The sequence below is a fragment of the Megachile rotundata genome, chromosome 4 (assembly GCF_050947335.1).
Source record: "Megachile rotundata isolate GNS110a chromosome 4, iyMegRotu1, whole genome shotgun sequence".
NCBI classification, from domain to species: Eukaryota; Metazoa; Arthropoda; class Insecta; order Hymenoptera; family Megachilidae; genus Megachile; species Megachile rotundata.
In genome coordinates this window covers 7,980,216-7,998,481 of record NC_134986.1, presented here as the reverse complement: position 1 = coordinate 7,998,481, position 18,266 = coordinate 7,980,216, and the positions used below count along the sequence as shown (strand labels likewise).

At 31.1% G+C, this 18,266-nt stretch overlaps 1 protein-coding gene across 1 annotated transcript in view; it reads left to right on the top strand.

Moving 5' to 3' along the window:
- LOC100877274 (dynein beta chain, ciliary) overlaps window positions 1-18,266 on the top strand; it is a 40,650-nt gene that overhangs the window by 16,563 nt on the left and 5,821 nt on the right. The window contains exons 14-39 of the mRNA XM_076531222.1: window positions 1,025-1,287; window positions 3,017-3,327; window positions 4,199-4,314; window positions 4,386-4,597; window positions 4,717-4,920; window positions 5,359-5,430; window positions 5,520-5,735; window positions 6,926-7,160; window positions 8,051-8,243; window positions 9,094-9,271; window positions 9,486-9,614; window positions 9,697-9,916; window positions 10,729-10,890; window positions 10,970-11,116; window positions 11,266-11,427; window positions 11,584-11,820; window positions 12,660-12,881; window positions 13,246-13,497; window positions 13,786-13,912; window positions 14,358-14,491; window positions 14,727-14,964; window positions 15,419-15,606; window positions 15,829-15,998; window positions 16,249-16,469; window positions 17,263-17,539; window positions 17,877-18,152. Coding sequence (XP_076387337.1) covers window positions 1,025-1,287; window positions 3,017-3,327; window positions 4,199-4,314; window positions 4,386-4,597; window positions 4,717-4,920; window positions 5,359-5,430; window positions 5,520-5,735; window positions 6,926-7,160; window positions 8,051-8,243; window positions 9,094-9,271; window positions 9,486-9,614; window positions 9,697-9,916; window positions 10,729-10,890; window positions 10,970-11,116; window positions 11,266-11,427; window positions 11,584-11,820; window positions 12,660-12,881; window positions 13,246-13,497; window positions 13,786-13,912; window positions 14,358-14,491; window positions 14,727-14,964; window positions 15,419-15,606; window positions 15,829-15,998; window positions 16,249-16,469; window positions 17,263-17,539; window positions 17,877-18,152 — 5,162 coding nt within the window. The remainder of the gene's footprint in view (window positions 1-1,024; window positions 1,288-3,016; window positions 3,328-4,198; window positions 4,315-4,385; window positions 4,598-4,716; window positions 4,921-5,358; window positions 5,431-5,519; window positions 5,736-6,925; window positions 7,161-8,050; window positions 8,244-9,093; window positions 9,272-9,485; window positions 9,615-9,696; window positions 9,917-10,728; window positions 10,891-10,969; window positions 11,117-11,265; window positions 11,428-11,583; window positions 11,821-12,659; window positions 12,882-13,245; window positions 13,498-13,785; window positions 13,913-14,357; window positions 14,492-14,726; window positions 14,965-15,418; window positions 15,607-15,828; window positions 15,999-16,248; window positions 16,470-17,262; window positions 17,540-17,876; window positions 18,153-18,266) is intronic.

Here is an 18,266-nt window from a genome sequence, read left to right as displayed (position 1 = left end):
GGAGAAGAATGAGAAAAGGAAACGCTATGATCACGCAATTCTAACGTTTGTTGGTTTACGACTGTTTAATTAGTGTGACACCTATCGAGAACATTGCGTTATGGTAAGATAAATATTTTGCAAGTTAAAAATGTGGTGGGAGGTTTATTTTTATATTTTAGTTAAATGTGCTTCGAAAATGAGGTGGGTGGCGCCATCTTGTGAGGAAAGAGAAAAGTAGGAGAACAACGTTCGATTTTTCGGAAAAATGATTTTTGTACTTTGTAGAAGAATATTATTTTTTAAACTTAATTTTATAGGAATAATGACATTGCAGATTGTTAAATAAAACTAGAATAAAAAATAAAGAAATTATTTCATAAAGCTAATTTTGCTGAATAAATAAATATAATTGAATGAAAGTTATAAGAGAAAATGAAAGATTGTTTAAATATTAGTCATTCTTTATTTAAACACCGTTTTAATGTTATTTAAAAATTATTGAAATATCATTTAAACATTGTTCAAATATTATTTATCATAGAAACGTTATTAAAAGCTTTCAATTGAAACTTATTGATCTATCAAACAAAAGCTTTTTCGACGCAAGTTTTAATCAAATTAATTAATTCGCTTAAACAACTATTGATTTATAACAAATAAATTGATGAAATACTTCTCCTCCTTCATTTAATCAAAACTTTTAATTCAATGCAGTAACATTAGAACCAATCAATTAACTCTCCGCAAATTTTAATCAACCACCCTCTGGGGGCTCGTTTATCATACAGAAAATTCAACAAAATATCATTTAAACTCTTTTCAAAGCTTTCCTTTATTAATTAACAAATCAAAATTTCCAAAATTCAATACTATCACTTAAAACAAAATAAACAAAATTATTTCGTAGCCTTGAATAAGTTTTAATTTTCCAGAAAAAAAAATTAATCTTTTTTCCACTATATTTTTCCAATACTAGAAATTTACTACTTTACTAATATTTTTCTGAAATTATAATAAACTTCAAACTGTCACTTTGTTTCAGTCTTGCGGGAATATCTACAAAGGTCTTGCCCAAGTGGGAGCATGGGGTTGTTTCGACGAGTTCAACCGTATTTCGGTAGAAGTGCTGTCGGTCGTAGCTGTCCAAGTAAAATCAGTGTTGGACGGCATAAAAAGTCGCAAAGCGACGTTCAATTTCTTCGGTGAAGAGCTTAATCTTGTCCCTACCGTTGGTATGTTCATCACCATGAACCCTGGATACGCGGGGAGAACGGAATTGCCGGAGAATTTAAAAACTTTGTTTAGGTAAATCTAAACGTTACATTATTAGACATTATAGTACAACGTTCTAGACATTATTATATATTATTAGACATTATTATACATTGTTAGAGACATCGTCACTACATTCTCATTACATTACTCTTCATCTTGTTATTATCACGCTTCATCTCGTTATTACCATGCTTTACCTTGTTATTACCGTGGTGTTGTGTTATTGCCATGTGTTGCATGGTCAAACGTTGTACTAACATATATTATATGCTCAAACCTATCTCACCACGACGAAATTAGATTATTACGTTTGATTATTATCCTAGTCTTATATTCCATGTTATTCTAGGCTGATGTCCTACATTATTAATGTGGGTGGATAATCCACATTAGTATCCTAGATTCATATTCTACATTACTACTTTAGGCTGATCTTTCACATTATTATTCTAAACTAAAATTCTGCATTATTATCCTACAATCATATTCCACATTATTACTCTAAACTAATATTCCACATTATTAGTTTAGGCTGATATTTCACATTATTATCCTACAACCATATTCTAGATTATTACTCTAAACTGATATTCCACATTATTAGTTTAGACTGATATTTCACATTATTATCCTACAACCATATTCTAGATTATTACTCTAAACTAATATTCCACATTCTTAGTTTAGGCTGATATTTCACATTATTATCCTAGAGTTATATTCCACATTATTATCCTACAACCATGCTCTAGATTATTACTCTAAACTAATATTCCACATTATTAGTTTATACTGATATTTCACACTCTTATCCTAGACTAAAATTTATTATTATTATTCTACGACCATATTCCACATTATTAGTCTAAACTGATGTTTCACATTAATAGTTTAGGCTGATATTATTCTAAGACATTATTATTCTAAGCTCGTATTCCACATTTCTATCCTAGACTGATATTTCACCTTATTAATATAAACTGACACTCTAAATTATTATATTAGCCTCATATTCTATATTATTATCCAAAACTCATATTCCACATTGCTATCCTAGAATGATACGTCGCCTTATTATTCTAGACTGACTGTCTACATTTATTATTATAAACTGACATTCTACATTATTATCCAAGACTCATATTTTACATTATTGTCTACAGCTCATATTCCACATTATTATCCAAGACTCATATTCTACATTATTGTCTAAAACTCATATTCCTCATTATTTTCCGAGACTCATACTTCATCTTAATATTCTAAACTCACATTCTACATTGTTATCCTAAGCTCATATTTCACATTGCTATCCTAGACTGATACTCCATATCATTATTCCAAATCATTGTCTTATGTTGTTGTCTTAAATCATTGTCTTAGACCATAGTCTCATGTTGTTGTCTTTAATCATTGTCCTAGATCATTGTCTTATGTTGTTGTCTTAAATCATTGTCCTATATTGTTGTCTTAAATCATTGTCATAGATCATTGTCCTATATTGCTGTCTTAAATCATTGTCCTAAATCATTGTCCTATATTGTTGTCTTAAATCATTGTCCTAAAACATTGTCTAATCCTGTTATCTTAAATCATCCTCCTAGATCATTATCTAATCATGATCCTTCTAATTCTACATTATAATCTCATGTCCTGTCCATCTTTCATCTACTTCATTTTTACAAAAGTTAGTCTATATCCTCAGCCAAATAACTCTAATCTATCCCTAACAATTCCATAATATCCCCAACAATTAAAGGCCCTGCGCTATGGTGGTCCCAGACTTCGACCTAATTTGCGAGATTATGTTGGTGGCAGAAGGTTTCCAGGAGGCCAGATTACTAGCCAGGAAGTTTATCACGCTTTACCAACTTTGTCGAGAACTTCTGTCGAAGCAAGATCACTATGATTGGGGTCTCAGAGCGATTAAATCGGTGTTGGTCGTTGCTGGAAAACTGAAGAGAGGTGATCCTCACAGACCAGAAGATCAGGTGTTGATGAGAGCTCTTCGAGATTTTAATATCCCGAAAATTGTTACGGACGATGTTCCTGTGTTTATGGGGCTGATAGGTATATTCTTTTATTATACATTTTAGGGAACATGCAATGGTAATCAATTGTAATGGTAATCTAAGCATGTGGTCTCTTGGACAATAATTATAGTGACACTAAAATGTGCGGACAAACATGGTTCTGTTTTCAAAATTTATTGCATGATTTTGTCTATGAAATTTATTGCATAATTTTGTCTGTAAAATTGATTGCATGGTTTTATCTATAAAATTTACTACATGATTTTGTTTGCAATATTTATTACATGAGTCTGTTTATAAAATTTATTGCTGGTTGTGGCTACAATATTGAATTATTATTCAGATAATAAAAAGAAAAATATACTATTCATTTTTGAATGAAACGACTGAAGACTGTTGGTAGACAATGGCGTCCATATCATACTCTGTATATGTATAAAATCATCAAACAACTTTTACGTATAACCATATTGATTCGCAAAATTAGTATGCAACTTCTGCATTTGCAAATATAATTATCATACAACATTTGCGTTAATATAATCACGTGTAAGCTGCATAACAATGCAATCTCGAACCACTTCATTAATCATTCAATTTTTTATTCGATAAATAAGTAAATAATTTTAGTAAACAATGTATCAGGAAAAAGTTGAGTGACATTTTTAAATTACTGAATGACAATTTTATGCTATTAGTTCTACATATGAGAGGACATGTAAGGGATATGTGAACATCTTTGTCTCTTAAATGACATACATAAAAGAACATATATAAAAGCACCTGTTACATGCAATAATTTATACATTACTAACATTTTCTTTTATAATAATAATAACCCCCATTCCATTATATCTTTCGCATCAGTCAATGATATTGAAAATTAATGAAAAATCTTATTTGATCAGGTGATCTGTTCCCTGCCTTGGACGTGCCACGAAAGAGAGATTTGGACTTTGAGAAAACTGTTCGAGACTCTGCCGTAGATTTGAAATTGCAGCCAGAAGATGGTTTTGTATTAAAAGTAAAAACATTACAAAATAAATACCCTGCACTTTGATAGAAATTAGAATATCAATTAAAATTAAATAAAAGGTTGTACAACTGGAAGAATTATTATACGTCCGTCATTCGGTTTTCATCGTTGGTTCCGCTGGAACCGGGAAGACCGAAGTTTGGAAAACACTGAATCGAACATACTTCAATCAGAAATTAAGGCCGTTTTATAACGATTTGAATCCTAAAGCTGTAACAACCGATGAACTCTTCGGTGTCATTAATCCTGCGACTCGAGAATGGAAAGACGGGTTTGAATTTTTCTGAATCATTTTATTTTCTTACGCTTTCATTTTTACTACAATTCTAATTCTAATTTCATTTTCCCTACTTTGCCTAAAATTATTAATTTTGATATTGTATATCTTAGATTGTTCTCCGTGATAATGAGAGATCAAGCGAACATGGCAGGAAATGATCCGAAATGGATCATTTTTGACGGTGATATCGATCCTATGTGGATCGAATCCTTAAATACCGTCATGGACGATAATAAAGTACTAACTCTGGCTAGTAACGAGAGAATCGCATTAACTGATAAGATGAGACTTTTATTTGAAATTTCAAATCTTAGGTAACTTTATTTATCATTTAGTGGTTACAAGAAAGGGACCAAATATGAAATAATAGTAATTTTAGAAAATTAGTAATAATCAAATGAAGACTATGCAGAACTTGGCTCCTTAAATTTTCTCCTTCGGCTTTGAAATTTTGGAACTTTGAAATTTTTTAATTTTTCAACTTTGTATCTTTGTAACTTTCAGGCTTTGAAATTTTGTATCCTTGGAATTTTGATACTTTGAAATTTTTAAATTTTCAAATTTTATATCCTTGTAACTTTGAGGCTTTGAAATTTTATATCCTTGAAACTTAGAGACTTTGAAATGTTATATCCTTGAAACTTTAGAACATCGAAATTTTGAACCTTCATTGAAGCTTCCATATTTGGCTCTTCTCTACAATTTATAAAAAAAAGTAATAAAACAATTAATTCACGAAAAAATGTCAACAGAACAGCGACACCAGCTACCGTTTCCAGAGCAGGGATACTTTATCTAAATCCACAAGATATCGGCTGGTATCCGTAAGTAAAAAATGTTAAAATGTTAAATGTTAAAGAAAAATGTTACAAAAGCCTATTAGATATCTTAAAAATGTAATACAAATTTTTAGATTCGCTATTAGCTGGATAGAAACAAGAGAAGGACCTGAAAGAGCAAACTTGACGATCCTCTTTGATAAATACGTCCCAACACTTGTGGATATAATGAAAGCTAAATTTAAGAAAATCACACCGATACCAGATATCTGTCACATCGAGATGCTGTGCAAGTTATTGGACTATTTTTTGACCAAAGAGAATGTGCCTCCGGAGTGTCCGAAAGAATGGTACAAAATAAAAAACGTTTTAGAGGAGGTTGTATGTAGAGTTGTGAGGATTGTTAACAATTCAAGCTTGGATTTCATTATAAAGATATTTTATATTGCCTCGATTTCTCATTTACTCAACTTTTTAATTTCCCAATTTACCAATTTCCCATTTCTCAATTTCTAAATTTCCCGATTTTCCAATTCCCTCATTCACCAATTTTCCCATTTCCAAATTTTCCCATTCTCTAATTTCCCTATTTTCCCAAGTTCTTCAATCCCCTATTTTCCCATTTCACCTATTTTCCAATTTTCCATTTCCCAAATTCCAACCTTCAAATTCCCAAATCTTCAAATTCCCAAACCTTCAAATTCCCAATCCTTAAAATTCTCAAACCTTCAAATTCCCAAATCTTCAAATTCTCATACCTTCAAATTCCCAAACCTTCGAATTCCCAAACCTTCGAATTCCCAAACTTTCAAATTCCCAAACCTTCAAATTCCCAAACTTTCAAATTCCCAAATCTTCAAATTCCCAAACCTTCAAATTCCCAATCCTTAAAATTCTCAAACCTTCAAATTCCCAATCCTTAAAATTCTCAAACCTTCAAATTCCCAAACCATCAAATTCCCAAACCTTCAAATTTCCAAACCTTCAAATTCCCAAACTTTCAAATTCCCAAATCTCCAAATTCCCAAATCCCCATTTCCCAAATCCCGATTTCCCAAATCCCAATTTCCCAAATCCCAATTTCTCAAATCCCAATTTCCCAAATCCCAATTTCCCAAATCTCCAAATTCCCAAATCCCAAATTCCCAAATCCCAATTTCCCAAATCCCAATTTCCCAAATCCCAATTTCCCAAATCCCAATTTCCCAAATCCCAATTTCCCAAATCCCAATTTCCCAAATCCCACTTTCCCAAATCCCAATTTCCCAAATCCCAATTTCCCAAGTCCCAATTTCCCAAATCCCACTTTCCTAAATCCCACTATTCCCAATCCCATTTCTCCCAATCCCAATCGCCCAATGTCTATAATCTAAAAATACATGTACCTAAAACTTCTACAAACTTTTCAAACATAAAACACTGAAAGCTTGAAAATTTACAAATTTAATATATTTAATTTAAATCTCGACTACCCGCGACTCCTCAGATATACGCAACATCGATGATAATTTTACCGTGACTTTTTCTTTTCACCGTGCAGGTATGAATTATACTTTGCATTCTCTTGCATTTGGGCATTCGGATCAGCAACTTTTAAAGATCAATTGGTCGACTGGCGAAATGAGTTCAGTAAGTGGTGGGTGAATGAATTTAAAACGGTGAAATTTCCACCTGGCAACGTGTTTAATTACTACATCGAAAATGAAACTAAAAAGTTAATTCCTTGGACCGAACACGTGAAGGTCTTCGAGCTCGATACTGACATACCTCTTCAGGTTCGATTAATTTTTCGTTTATTCAAATTTCTTCAATTTTGAATATCATGATTTGTTATATATATTTTCTTTATTGATATGAAGAATAATATTTGATATATTTCTTCAATTTTTATACAGAACTTTCATTTCTTAAATATGATTTTTAATTCATAAGTAGATATGATTTTTAATTTGATATTTTTAATTAGACATGATTAAAGGATTTTCAACATTTAGAAATGATTTTCTGTTCTTGTAAATAACCTTTAATTTTCATAAGTGACTTTCTGTTTTTATGAGTATTTTTGCAGTTCTCATAAATGATCTTCTGTTCCTATAAATAATCATAAATTTTCTTATAATTATAAATCTTATATATGATTTTTAATTGTTATAAATATTGTCCTGTTTCATTAATCATTTTCTACTTTTATTAGTACGTTACAATGTCTACAAATGATTTTCAATTTTTGTAAATCATTCTCAATTTTTATGAACATTGTCCAGTTTTCATGAATAATTTTCAATTTTCCTAAATATTTTCCTATTTTTATAAATGTTTTCCAGTTTTCATTGAACATTTTGATTATTTCAATTAACAATTTTCATAAATGATTTTCTATTTATATTAATAATTTTTGATGTTTATCAATGATGTTCAGTTCTTATAAATGTTATTCAGTCCTTATAAATGATGTTCAGTTCTTATAAATGTTATTCAGTTATAATAAATGATATTCACTTTTTATAAATGTTATTCAGTTATAATAAATGATATTCACTTTTTATAAATGTTATTCAGTTATAATAAATGATATTCACTTTTTATAAATGTTATTCGGTTGTAATAAATGATATTCAGTTTCTATAAATGTTTTCTAGTTTCCATAAATGATTTCTCTTCACAGTCCACTTTAGTGCCAACCGGTGACACAACATGTCTTCACTTTTTCCTGGATGTTTTCATCAAGGAAAGAGTGCCACTGATGTTAATAGGTGCCGCGGGTTCTGGGAAAAGCGTCATCGTCGCCGAAAAATTGTCGTCTCTTCCGGATGATTATAACATCGCCAGTGTGCCTCTTAACTATTACACTACGTCTGGTAATAAACATTTCATTCGCCTTATAATTAATCCTATAGGATTAATAGGAGAGAGTCGTACATCGACCAAAGCTAGCTTTCACTTATGACATTAGTTGAATGTATTTTATAAACGAGTGAAATTTTTCATACTGATATAGTGTCATTTGGTTGTTTGTCTATTATCAAATATTAAAACTTAAAAGTTTTAAAATATTAAAATTGAGAATTTTCAAACACTCAAACTTGAGACTTTTCAAATATTTACATCTACAAATTTTTAAACAAACTTGAGAATTTTCTAATATTCAAATCTACAAATTTTTAAACAAACTTGAGAATTTTCTAATATTCAAATCTACAAATTTTTAAACACTCAAACTTGAGAATTTTCTAATATTCAAATCTACAAATTTTTAAACACTCAAACTTGAGAATTTTCTAATATTCAAATCTACAAATTTTCAAATACGCAAACTTGAGAATCTTGAAATATTCAAACTTGAGAATTTTCAAACACTCAAACTTGGGAATCTACAAATATTTAAATCAAAAAATTTTCAAACACTCAAACTTCAGAGTTTTCAAATACTCAAATCTACAAATTTTCAAACAATCGAACTTGAGAATTTTCAAATATTCAAACTTGGGAATTTTGAAATATTCAAACTTGAGAATTTTCAAACGCTCAAACTTGGGAATCTTTAAATATTCAAAACCAAAAATTTTCAAACACTCAAGCTTAAGAATTATCAAACATTCAAATCTGAAAATCTGGAAAATAGGAATTTTGGAAATTTTAAATTTGATAATTTGGGATGTGAGAATTTGAAAAATTGAGTTCTATTTAAGAAATATTAATCTGTTTCAGAAATGTTGCAAAGAATCCTGGAGAAACACTTGGAGAAAAAGACTGGTAGAAATTACGGTCCACCCGGTTTGAAAAAGTTGATTTACTTCATCGACGATATGAATATGCCCGAAGTAGATACGTACGGAACTGTTCAGCCTCATACGCTAATCAGACAGCACATCGATTATGGTCATTGGTATATTACCGTTTTTTCAAAACATCATTAACATAACTACCTTCTTAAACTTCAACACAATGTTTTCGCTTTCAAAAATTTGTTCCTTAATAAATATAATATATATATATTTTTTACTATAAATAGTATAATTTATACTTCAAGTACAAAAGATTAAAACGTGTTTCAAACAACAAATTTAATTATTTAAGAAAACAATAATATATGTATACAGGTACGACAGACTGAAATTAAGCTTGAAAGAAATCCACAACACTCAATACGTTTCCTGTATGAATCCAACTGCTGGTAGTTTCACGATCGATCCCCGTTTACAAAGGCACTTCGCCGTTTTCGCGGTTAAGTAAGTCAAATATTTAAGTACTCGTGTTAATACTCGAGTAAATTATCAAGAGTTAATACTTGAACTACTTCTTTTATCGTAGCTTTCCGACAGACGAGAACCTGGTGATGATCTACAGTCAAATGTTGGATCAGCATCTGACAAATCCTTTGAACAAGTTTAATTTAACGCTAACGAAAGTAGCGGATGAATTATTGAGCGCGGCACTTTACTGTCACGAAAAAATCTCAACCACGTTTTTACCGACTGCGATCAAGTTTCATTACGTATTTAATTTACGAGATCTTTCGAATATCTTTCAGGTATGTATAGAAAATTATTAAGATTAATCTCTTGGACACGGCTGAACTTTATGCTACTTCTTTGTACAGCACAGCTCGAATTACAAACAGCAATGTGTGATAATGCTGTTTTCAAAGCGATTACATTGGAAGAAGTTTCTGATGATTAAATTTTTTCCCAAAGATACAATATACTTTAACTTTGATAATTTGCTTTTTTCGAAAATTCACAAAATATGTAATTTCCAAATGTTACAATATCGTGTATTAGTGCAAAGAGGTGCTCCCATGGTGCCTAAACTTGGCGTTACCTTTTATTTACATGTAATGTAGTTTTGTGGGAGTTGTTAATACTCTTATAAAACATGGTGAAGGCAAAAAAGTACGAATCAAAACATATGAAAAGGATCGTTCAATTGAAACGGTGAGCGGAGGGACCAGTTAAGTGAGCCACTATAGTGGCGCTATGTAATCTACGACATTCGCGAAAACCACTATAGTGGACCGTCGTACAGAAATGGTATCCGCGAAAACCACTATAGTGGCGCGCCTAAGAGATTAATGATGATCATTTTAATTCTAAAGGCTGTGCAGCACCTATTTGCACTTGACATTATTTATAACATATAATATAATGAGTCCTTTTTTTAATTCTTTCTTTTCCTGAATAAATTCACCCTCACTAATTTTAGCTACGAGTCGCCGAGTCTATTGTAATTGGTTTAGAATTAAGAAATTTTCTTTTTATATATGTTTGTTAGTAATTATAGACTAACTAATAAGAAAACGAGAAAGTATGAAATAGTTATAAATGGTTATATTAATGTGTTTAGGGTATTTTGTTCGCTAACGGAGAGACTGTACCAACTCCTAATCATTTGATAAGATTGTATGTTCATGAAGCATCGAGGGTGTATTCTGATAAATTAGTCACTCATGAAGACGCGAAAACGTTTGACGCGCTGTTAAAGGAGTCTCTTCGTAAAAATATTGCTGTAAGGTTTTTTAATATTACATAGAATCCTTTACAATAAGAAAGTTTAGTCAATTACTTATTTGCATGATTAATCGTAGGACATGGATGAAAATATCATATTCGCAGAACCGATAATATATTGCCATTTTGCTGAGGGAATCGGAGAACCTAAGTACATGCCTATACAAGACTGGCAACGATTAACCGCCTTACTGGACGAAGCTTTGCTTAATTACAATGAATTGGTAGTTATACAAATCAAGAATATTAAAAATTTCATTGCAGTCACTCATTCAATTCAATTTAATTCCATTAATTATTCAAACAATTAATATGAAGAATTAAAAGGGTACCCATAAAATCGTCATTAAAATTATCCCGTACGTCGAAACAGGTGTCTGCGATGAATTTAGTGTTATTCGACGACGCCATGTACAGCGTTTGCCAAATAAATCGAATTTTAGAATCACCCAGAGGAAATGCGCTCCTGGTAGGAGTCGGAGGCAGCGGAAAACAATCACTTTCTGCTCTGGCATCTTTTATTTCGAGTCTGGAGGTACTTTTGTGTACTCTTTAACGCTAAAACTACTAATTAGAATCACTAGTTTCAAGCTTTACATTTTATGTTAATTTTTATCCACCTGACAAATCATAAGACGAAAGGGTGATAACCAAAACTAGTTACACAGAATAACGTTTACTATTCGGACAGGTCTTTCAGATACAGTTGCGTACAGGATACTCAATGGAAGATCTGAGAACCGATCTGGCAGGTTTATACCTGAAGTCGGGCTTGAAAAGCATTGGAATGACTTTCGTGATGACCGATTCTCACGTTGCAGACGAAAGATTCTTGGTCGTCATAAACGATATGCTTGCGTTCGGTGAAATTTCCGAATTATTTGCAGATGAAGAGATCGATAACATCGTAAACGGAGTGAGAAACGAGGTGAATCATTTAATTACTACGTCACTAATATGTGAACGACACCTAAATCTTCATACGAATCTATCACCTACCTGGCCATCGAATTAGGACCACTATTTTCAGCATTTTTCACGTTTTCCGTAAAATTAAAAGGCCTGTTAATGATATAATTTATTAGCTACCACGATACACTACTACTGTACATAACATTATTAACACACGTTAATATCTTGTATTTCCACCCTTTGCTTTGGTCACAGCTTCCAGTATGCTCTGCATACATCACACGCTTCGTATCTTCATTATTTTCCCAAATATCTGTAATTCTTTTCAACTCAGATAATATGGTTGGAGAATTGTAAACTAGTCTTTTGAGTAGGCGGACATTTTCTATGGCATTCAAATTTCACCTAACGCGCTATCGATACTCGAGCCTAACGTAAACGCTCGCACGACCCTTAATCGCTCGTCACCCACACAATTTATTATCACGATAACAAATTGCTATGTATATATTATCAACGTATTTAGTAATAATTTTGCATGACCTAAGACAATTTTCCATATGCGACATAATGTTATAGCCATAAAAATGAAATTTTCTGTGGTCCTTCGATGGCCAGGAACTATACACCGACATATTTTTTAGAAATTTAATAATCTGCTTGTAATAAATTTAACACTGGTTGATCTTCCTAAATTCAACGCTGGTATACTTTTGATGAATTCAATCCTAGTCAAGTTTTGATACATTCAATGATAGTCTACTTCTTATAAATTAAATCCTAATCCTATTCAGTAATACTTTTACATGACCTAAGACAATTTTCTATATATGAATTATACTGTCTTTTTCGCAGGTGAAACAAACTGGTATGATGGACACGAAAGAAAATTGCTGGAAATTCTTTATAGACCGAGTTCGCAGTCGATTGAAATGCATTCTATGCTTTTCTCCCGTTGGAGCGACTTTGAGAACCCGAGCCAGACAATTTCCAGCTCTCGTCAACAACACTTCCATCAACTGGTTCCAGAGTTGGCCGCAGGAAGCTTTAATATCCGTTTCCTCTAGATTTTTACAGGTAAACTTTAGTTATTGCGAAACGAGGTTTAAAATGTTCTACCGGTAAATTCTAGCAGTATATCAGAATAATTATAAATTCTAAGAGTACATCATAATAATTATTAATTTTAACAGATATCATAATAAATGTTCAAAATGTTCTAGCAGTAAATTCTAGCAGTATATTAGAATAATTATAAATTCTAGAAATATGCCAGAATAATTATAAATTCTAAGAGTACATCATAACAATTATTAATTCTAACAAACATCAGAATAATTATAAATTTTTAAAATTTACAAAAATAATTATAAATTTTATGAGTATATAAGAATAATTATCTTATCCACTAATTTATAATAATCTCAATGATTAATCGTAGGAATTAGAAGAACTTCCAGGAAATTTAAGAGAGTCAGCATCCCTGTTCATGTCCTACGCGCACGCGAGCGTCAACGATATTTCCTCGCTTTACCTCCAAAGCGAAAAGAGATACAATTACGCGACACCAAAGTCATTTCTGGAACAAATTTCTTTATATTCAAAGTTACTCGTCGAGCGAACTCACAACGTGATAGCCATGATAGAAAGACTGAAAAATGGGTTAGAGAAATTGGAGAGCTGCGCTGGACAGGTGATTCTTTCGTAATCAGTTTTTCTAATTACGCTACGTGATTAGATTAGTGATGCCTGAACTAGTAATTTCAAAGTGAAACAATATATAAAAATAAATATTAGTCACATAGTATTGTTTACACGGCTTTCGAATACGTGCACTCTTTGCACCTTACGAAAAAAAAAAAAACAAATATTTTTTTTATTCAGACATAATCAGCGAATTAATTACATTTATTGTAACACATAAATTAAATTAATATGGTAAGCTAAATATGGTATGCACATAATGGATTTAAATTAAAAGGTAAGCGAGTTAAGAGTCATATTAGCGGTTCAAGAAACTGAATTAAAGAAGAAGAACGAGATCGCGGATAAAATTCTTGCTGAAGTTCGAGCGGAAAACACTAAAGCTGAAGCTGAGAAAGCAATTGGTAAAGTAAATTGAAATGCAATATAAACCTTGTGCGAATGAGGAGAAGTGTGACTGTGGATCTTCGTACCAGTTGCGTTCAATTTTTAGAAATTTAGTTTATAAATTTCTAAATTCATTGTACGTGTGCAAGATCCTAATTTGGAAAACTCCTAAATTGTACATTTGAGAACTTCTCAATTAAAAATGTTATAATTTTTAAATCTGAAAAATGAACTTCTAAATTCAAAATTAATAAACGAATAAATCTGACAACTTCTACAAATGAAATTTGAAATTTAGTAAACTATAAACTCGCAATTTTGTAAATTTGTAAATATCCACATCAAGTTTTTAAATCTAAAAAGCTTCCCAACTAGAAAATTTCTAATCTTAAACATTCGTGAATGCTGCACCTAACGAAAAGTCACAAAAGAATGAAAACTAAAGAAAAGAATCTCTTACAGTATCGGAGGAAGAAGCAAAAGTAGCAGAAATAAAAGAAACAGTGGCAGAAAGACAGAAACGTTGCGACGAAGATTTAGCAAAGGCAGAACCAGCTGTTCGTCAAGCAGAAGCTGCTCTTGACACGTTAAACAAAGTAATTTTAAAAAATATCAGTAAAAACATAATCTAATCCTGCTATGATTTTCCAAATTTTACTATAAATTAATTACTATAAGTGAACTAGCTTATAATTCTTTCTTTCAACACAAGTTACCACATATTTGAACAAAAGCTCTATAATTTCTGTAATGTACAAGTGAGTACGAGATCCGCCATCTTGACGAGTTTCTAACGTGAATAGTCCATTTAGTAAAATCGTTACATTACAGAACAATTTGACTGAACTGAAATCATTTGGCACACCACCGCCACAAGTTGCGATGGTGGCAGAAGCAGTGCTGGTCTTATTCGCCCCTAAAGGTAAAATACCGAAAGACAGAAGTTGGAAAGCATGTAAAGCGATGATGGGCTCCGCCGATCAGTTCCTCTCTTCACTTCGAAATTACGACAAGGAAAATATTCATCCTGAAGTCGTTAAAGCTATTCAGCCTTACATCAACAATAAAGGTTGAGAATGAACAAATCTTGTATTATAACAATTTTGTTGAAGTACATAATAATATAACTGTTATGATTGTTATTATAACTAAATTGTTATTATCCTAAATTTCTATAATTGCTATAATAACAGTTATGGCAAAGTACACAATGATGTATGATACAACAAATATAATATATAAGGACATAAGACATAAAGACATATAATTGTTTTTAAACAATATGTAAAGATGTATAATTGTCTTTAAAACAATATATAAAGAAATATAAATACATATGAATCGTTATAATAACAATTACAACAAAGAACAAGTAACAATATATTATACAATAAATACAATATATATAAGAACATAATTTCATACAAGGAATATGACTTTATAAATACATATATGACAGAAGTTAAATTTGTAACAACAATATAAGATTTGATAGATAAATTGATTTTGTATTATTATTACAGAATTCGATCCAGAAGTGATTTATTCCAAGTCACAGGCAGCAGCTGGATTATGTAGCTGGGTTAAAAATATTATGGTGTTTCATTATATTAACGAAACAGTGAAGCCATTGAGAGCTGCACTTGCACAAGCTAATGCTGAACTGAAGGCTGCCATGGATCACTTGACATCTTTAAGAACGAGGCTTTCGGTACATTTTCATTGACGACACTTGTGCTGATTGTGTGGATTGGAAATTTTCATATCTTGAAAATTCTAAATTTCTGAATTCCCAAATGTTTAAATTAAATTTTTAAATTTCGAAGATAGCAAATTTCCAATTTTTTAAATTTGATAATTGTTAGATTCTTTAATTAGCAAATTCTCCAATCTTCCAAATTTTTCAATTTTCAAATCCCTAAATTTCCAACAGGAACTACAAAAAATGCTCGACATCCTAGGAGAAAGAATGAACGCAGCTTTAGCGGAGAAGCAAAAATGTCAGGACGAAGCTGATGCCACAGCGTTGACGATTGATTTAGCAAACAGACTAGTGAATGGTTTAGCATCGGAAAAAATTCGATGGACCGCAACGGTGGAAACGTCAGTAACAATCTTCTTCAATAATCAACTCAAAGAGATTTACCAAAATCATTACGAATCGGCCAATAAAAAAATACAATTGCAAATGAAAGTTTCGAAACAATTTTATATGCAATTTTACTTCTTTCATTTCTTACAAGAAAATTTGAGTAGATTGACACAAAAAATAATTTATTCTAATGGGTCATAAAATTTCATCATCAGCATCTTTGTAGAAAATATATTTTACAGAAACAATTGAAATATTTAGGTTGAGAAGTTCGAGGGTTATGATACCAGGCGACGTACTCGTCGTAACAGCATTTTTATCTTATATGGGATGCTTCACCCGAAAATATAGATACGATTTGATGTATGAAAAATGGATGCCATTCCTCAACGACTTACAAGTGAAAATCCCGAGAACCGAAGATCTGGATATTCTGAGTTTACTGTCGGACGATGCGCAAATCGCGCAATGGAATAATGAAGGTACATGCATATGTATAGTATCTTTACTTGGAATTTATTCCAACATACATATGTATTAACACACACCTTCCTTCCACGTATATGTACATTTTTTAAGAAATTTATAAATGGTTTTTGTGCTAAGCATTTCAATATGTGAGATACAGTAAATTCTTTTCATATATGAATATACATATGTAGATGAACATATATACAATATATGTAAATACTTCTGACATATAAGTACATAAACATATATGGATAATTATACATACATATGCAAATATTTCTTACGTATAAAGGAGTTCATATGCAGATTAACATATATGAATTTGTAATTACTTCCTTCGTATAAACAAATGCATATGTAGGTATACATATGTGGGTATGTAAATATTTCTTATAAACACATATAAGCACATATGTATACATATGCAGATGAACATATACAACATATAAGTATTTTTTACATATAAAAAAATACGTAAGTAGATAACCACATATGCATATGTAGATATAGTTTTGCATATTTAACATATGTAAAAATATTTCCATATGAACATAAATAATGTGCCTAAAGATGTATATACATATACATACATATGAGAACCTAGCAAGTCACATTAGCTACATTTATGCAAATTTGTAAAATCAGTATTTATAGCAATTTTTTAGACAGAAAGACGCAAATTGATAAATTCATTATATTTCTTTTCACAATCGTGAAAGTTTACGTATATATAACATTGCAAAGAATCAAAAAAGAATTAGAAGAATTAGAATAAAGTAATTAAACAATCGAAAATATTTGAAGGTTTACCAACTGATCGAATGTCCTCCGAAAATGCAACGATACTAATGAACTCAGCAAGGTGGCCATTAATGATAGACCCACAGTTACAAGGAATAAAATGGATAAAAAATCGATACGGAGAAGATTTACGAGTGCTTCGACTGACTCAACCAAATTACTTGAACTTAATCGAAATCTCTATCGCGAACGGGGGTACCGTGCTGATCGAAAATATCATGGAATCGATCGATCCTATTTTAGATCCTGTTATTAAGAGGGAATTGATCAAGAAAGGAACGTACGTTTAATATTTGCAGATTTATAAATTATGAAGGGTGGAAGTTTGTGGGTTTAGAAATTGAGAGATTTAGGAATTTTTAAATTTGAAGATTTATGTCTTTAGATTTGAAAATTTTAAAATAAAGAAATTGACAAATTTAGATATACAAAAATTGAGAAATTAAAAGAACCTTCAAATTTCCAAATTGATAAATTTAGAAATCTAAAATTTTATTCTAAAATTTTCTAATTGAAAATTGCAAAATCGATCTCCAAATTGAACTAGCAATTTAAAGACAACATGTATGAAATATCTTCATACATGTAATGATTAATCGTACATGAAAATGTTAAAGGGCAATCAAAATTTGGGACAAGGAAGTTGATTACGATCCACATTTCCGGCTGATTCTACAAACAAAACTGGCTAATCCTCATTACAAGCCGGAAATACAAGCTCAAACAACTCTCATTAACTTTACTGTAACCAGAGATGGTTTAGAAGAACAACTTCTGGGAGAAGTCGTAAAAGCAGAAAGACCAGACTTAGAAAATAAAAAAGCCGAGTTGACGACTCAACAGAATACGTTTAAAATTACGTTGAAGACACTGGAAGACGATCTATTGCACAGGTGGGTGTCCTAGTTATTATTGCATTATTATTGAATTATTACAGTGTTTAATTAAATTCTAAATTTGGGGATTTGGGAATTTAGAATTTGGGGAACTTGCAAATTTGGAAATTG